The sequence below is a fragment of the Montipora foliosa genome, chromosome 5 (assembly GCF_036669935.1).
Source record: "Montipora foliosa isolate CH-2021 chromosome 5, ASM3666993v2, whole genome shotgun sequence".
Classification (NCBI taxonomy): domain Eukaryota; kingdom Metazoa; phylum Cnidaria; class Anthozoa; order Scleractinia; family Acroporidae; genus Montipora; species Montipora foliosa.
The window spans coordinates 14,183,634-14,188,633 of NC_090873.1; the positions used below are offsets into that span (position 1 = coordinate 14,183,634).

The 5,000-nt window shown below is 39.9% G+C and overlaps 1 protein-coding gene across 1 annotated transcript in view; it reads left to right on the top strand.

Moving 5' to 3' along the window:
* Positions 1-2,234: 2,234 nt before the first annotated feature.
* LOC138003677 (adenylyl cyclase-associated protein 1-like) overlaps positions 2,235-5,000 on the top strand; it is a 20,401-nt gene continuing 17,635 nt past the window's right edge. The window contains exons 1-5 of the mRNA XM_068849882.1: positions 2,235-2,420; positions 2,553-2,584; positions 2,664-2,732; positions 4,382-4,459; positions 4,669-4,722. Coding sequence (XP_068705983.1) covers positions 2,324-2,420; positions 2,553-2,584; positions 2,664-2,732; positions 4,382-4,459; positions 4,669-4,722 — 330 coding nt within the window. The 5' untranslated portion in view covers positions 2,235-2,323. The remainder of the gene's footprint in view (positions 2,421-2,552; positions 2,585-2,663; positions 2,733-4,381; positions 4,460-4,668; positions 4,723-5,000) is intronic.

The window sequence follows — 5,000 nt, forward strand, 5'->3', positions numbered from 1 at the left end:
GACACAAATGTTCGTGTCAGGAGCTCCTCAATCGTTTGCATTCCGAGAAGATGCAAGCAACTTCTTGCATGTTCCATAATGTGCAACTCGAAAGCGTTGCCATGATTATTAGTAGAAATGCTCCCGTGATAAAATCGGGTCCTCCTTCCCACATCTTTTCTGCGCCCAATTCCCGGAGGAGAAAAGCCCAAGGGACCTGGTTGCAAGCATACGACATTGCAGTGGAATGCAGTCTACCCTGGGTACCAGGTTTTTCTCGCGTTGTTCGGCCGAAGACACGAGCGGCAAAAAAACTACGAGGACGAGCTTTGTTGTCTTCCGCCGAAACCGGAAACCGCGCATGAAAAGCCTCTGGTACCCAAGGTAAATGCAGTCTGGATGACTAACTAATCAGTCCGTACTTGTGCATTGGAGTAATTTACATGAAATGGCAACACAGCACACGAAGTACCAGTAAGTACCAGTTGTACTGGTAATATGGTTAATTTGGCGCCAGGACGCGAAGAGTCATTTCTGACGAGTTAGTGATCACAAGCTTCGACCCGAGCAGCTGCCAATCAGTAAGGCGCTATCCACACGCAATTATCTGCCTGCCATAAAAACAATTAACTGTCGACTTTTCTTTATTTAACGGCGAGGCCTTATACTCGTACTAAGGATCTAGCTACCAAGGAACTGTACTGCAGAAAAAAAATTAGTCAAAGGAACAGGGTTTTGAAGCAAGCAACCGTGGACAATCTTCCTGTAGGTGTACGTTGGATCAGTGGCTTGATCTGATCGGCGTAATTACAAGTTGAGAAGCTAAATATTTTGAGTAAGAGCCAATACAACGTAGATTTGATTTTAGTGGTGTACTATATTTCTGCTGGCCAAACCAGCCTTCTGTACAATGAGAGTTTACATTGGATTGCTCCTATGTACATATATATAGTAAATGGATGTTGACGTAATACTGGAAAAAATTTGATAAAACATGGCAGTTACAACGAATTTGAATTCAAATACTAAGAGGAAGGGAAAAATAACGGAAATGACTCCAAATAATAAACTGAAATCTAATACGTTTTTTCGCGGATGTTAAGACCGTTGGGATCAATTGTCCTGTCTTTTGAAATTAAAAAAGCTTCCCTGGCCTTACGGATCGAGTCTCTGTTAGAAAATATTTTTTCGATAGGAATTAATTGCATGTCCTTAGAGATGTTGTGGGGAGAGGAGAGGAAATTTTCTGCGACTGTAGTAGGTTTGAATTTGGTGTTAGCGTTATCTAAAGTGCGGCGGTGTTCATTAAAACGGTCTTTAAACGTCGTTTAGTTTCTCCGTTGATCCCAACGGTCTTAATATCCGGGAAGAAACGTATTAGATTTCAGCAGGAGCTCATTAAGAGGAGCCTCTATCTCCCATACTTGGCCTCGGAGTCAACCCTTTCCCGAGTAGACTTATTTATATAACTTATAGAACACCTCCCTTGGGAGATTCAGCACGCTCACTGTTGTAAAAGCCAATCAAAACAGAGCTATCTCAGCGTCAAGGGAATTATGATACTTTTCGCGGGAAAACCTGTTCCTAAAAATAAATTTACTCGGGAAAGTGTTGACTCAAGGAATTAGTGGAGATGGAGGCTCCACTTGATGATCTCCTGATCTCAGTTTATTATTTAGAGTCACTTTCGTTATTTTTCCGTCACTCTTAGTATTTGAATTCAAATTTGTTGTAACTGCCATGTTTTATCACATTTTTTCCAGTATTACGTCAACATCCATTTACTATATATATGTACATACAAGCAATCCAATGTAAACTATCATTGTACCTGAAGAAGGTTGGTTTGACCAGTACACCACTAGTACACCACTAAAATCCAACCTACGTTGTATCGGCTCTTACTCAAAATATATTTAGGAACAGGCCATTCCCTAGTTCATGTCTACCTCCTCTTCGAAGCGGGTCTAAGTACGACTCGCTTTGAAGAGGAGGCAAAAGGACTCGTAAATTCTCAATTTGCACAAATCCCATAATACATCTCTTTCCTTCACCTCCTCCCCCCCCAAAATATATGCATAGGCATTGTTTTCGATTTCTCTTGTTGCATCTTTATGTCCCAAAAGAAATTGCAAACAACGATTCTGCAAAAGAGAACGGCCTATTTCTCGCGAGTCGCAACACGGGCAGAACAGGAGAGTGGAGGCTGGAGAAGAGTTAACGTTACCATATAAGGAAGACCAGGCAATACATTTTTCCGGTACACCCCTCTTTTCATTTTCCGTCAGCTTAAATGTTGGAAGAAGTTATCTCAGTTTGAGCTGTTCGTAGATATATTTTTGCGATGTCTAGTGACCTAAGTGCTCTCGTAGCCCGTCTAGAAGCTGTCACCACTCGTCTGGAGGCTGCTGCTGACAAAACAGGCGGCGGAGCACCAGAAGGTAAGGTTTTAAAACTCGATGCGGAAAGTATGCAACGCAGATTTCTGTACAATTGCAATATTCACTGAAGATTAGGTTAGCGAATCATCTTTGTACACAAATCATCCCAGTAAATTGAGTTTTCAATTGCAGATGTTGGAGTGCTGGTCGAAGGATATGACAAGGTAGGAAAACATTTCTTATATTTAATTTCCTTGTCGGCTGCAAGGTTGGATCCATTTGTTCACTAATTCTCTGTTTTAGGTTCTAAAAGACAGAGTGGCCGAATTTTACAAGCTCTCAGCTAAAATAGGTGGTGAAGTGGAAACTCAGGTGATCATGTTTGTTAGTGTTTTGATGATAAAACAAGGGGAAATGGGAGGGGGCCGGCATCCCTTGTCAAATCTAAAAGAGTGTGGGAGGGTTGGTGATTTGCGACCTTTGCCAGTTCAAATCGTTTGGGACGTGCTACTATGCACTGAAGAGAGTATCAGAGTTTGTGTGATGTTGCAACTTTTGTGATTTAATTTGTTGTCCATTAATGGCTTATAGGGAAGATATCTGTTTAAAAAAATTGCCTTTGTTATTCAAATGTGCCAACCACAGCAATGAAAGAGCCTTTGTTTTGACAGCCAATGAGGCTGTAGTTGGCACATTAATGACAATAGGAAGCTTAAGCAACGACAACGGCGACGGCAACGAGAACGTCACGAATTTGCATATTTAGTGGGTAAAAACAATAGCTTTGCACGCTCTGCACGTGCGTTTTTCACTTTTGTCCATTTCGTCGCCGTCGTCAGCAAAACAACAACGTGAAATAACCAAGTTTTTGGTTTTATGAAGAACGTCAGCACTTGAGGATAAATTTTCATTTTCTCTCCTAAAATGGAGTGCCGTTCCGACTGGTGTCATCTTTGAGGAATTACCACACCCTTGTCATATTAAAAACGTTGAAATAGTCACGAAGCGATTAAAGTAACGCAAATTTATATTTTGAGATGACGTTCTCGTTGCCGTCACCGTTGTCGTTGCTTAAGCTCCCTAATAAGTGACATCAACGATATCAGTGGTGAGAGCACTCGCCTCACACCAATGTGGCCCAGGTTTGATTGCCAGACTTGCCGCCATATGTGGGTTGCATTGAGTTTGTTGGTTCTCTTCTCTGCACCAAGAGGTTTTCTCCAGGTACTCCGGTTTCTCCTATCCTCACAAACCAACTTTGGCTTGATTTCTGTTAATTGTTAATTTCAGTTAACAGTGTCCCCAATTAGTGCTCCAGTGCTAGAACGACTAGACACTTAAATAAAGTTCCTTTCCTTTCCCTATAATGTTTTTGTGCTCCTACATTGTATAATGCCCTTTCTATCTTTTGTTAGCCTGCTCTAAAATGAGGTTTACTGAAGTCAGGGAGGCTTCATTTCAATAAACAGAAAGGGCTTGCTGTGAGCAAAATGCATGGAAATGTTTGAGTGCAAGTCTTCGACCCTTTTTCTATTATTTGCAAGTAGAAAATACGCATGCTTGAAGTGCTACTTACAAATGATGTATTTTAGAAGTTCATGTTTTCAGTATATGATCAGAAGCAAAAAAATTATGGACACTTTGGTGACCAGATTTTTGCATCTGGCAACTGAAAAAAATGTTTTAGTTGTTTTATGCTGGTTGCCTGGCATCTGCACAAAAAAGTTAATTTCAGACCTGAATTATTATAAGTATGTGTTGCAAGTAATTTTTAAGTCCATTAGAGTTTTAATGGATCAACATAATAAAGTGTACAAACACATGATAAGAACAATCCCAAAAACCTTTGCAAGGAAACATAGTGTTACAAAGATATAACAGTCTCTTTCCAAACATTTTTAGTGTTAATAGTACATGCATAAAAAGGCACAAGTAGTAAGCAAACATTATGAAGTGTATTGCACTATTGTTGTTGTCCCTGACATTCGCCATACAATATGTTTCCTTTTTTCTTGATTCAGGTTAAGTTAGTTAAGAAGGCATTTGATGTTCAGCGGGAATTTATTGTCCTTGCCGCGAAATCCAAGCAGCCCAGTCCGGTAAGTAAATTAATACATAATGTTATTCTTTTAACTGGAGCAGGAGAATGGAATGTCAACCTATTGGCCATTATTCATTTCAGAGGATCCTTGTTTCAAGTGAGTTACAAAATAAACAAGACTTTGAAGAACTTGGGTATATGTGGCTACATCAGTGGACTAAGCATCTTGAAACTTATTTTAAACTTGCTCCTCCTTTCTTCTGACAGGATGAATTTAAAAAGCTGTTGCAACCAACAATCGATGCTCTGGGTGAAGTGCAGGTACCTAGATTTTTTTATTTCGACTGATACCTTGCATTCATATAACAAATTTTCCTTATGTAAAGATCACCTTGACCAAACCTCACTGGCATTTAAAACTACCGTACTTATTCAGCTATTTTTTACACAAATCCACACTCAATTTGTGCAAATTTGAAGCGGTAGAAGGGGTCTCAGCTTATAGCCAAGTATTTTTGATAAAGAGAATTTTCTCAGCAAATTAAAACAGTAACAAATGAACATGTATTCACTTACAAGCCAAGCTAAATTACTTGTAA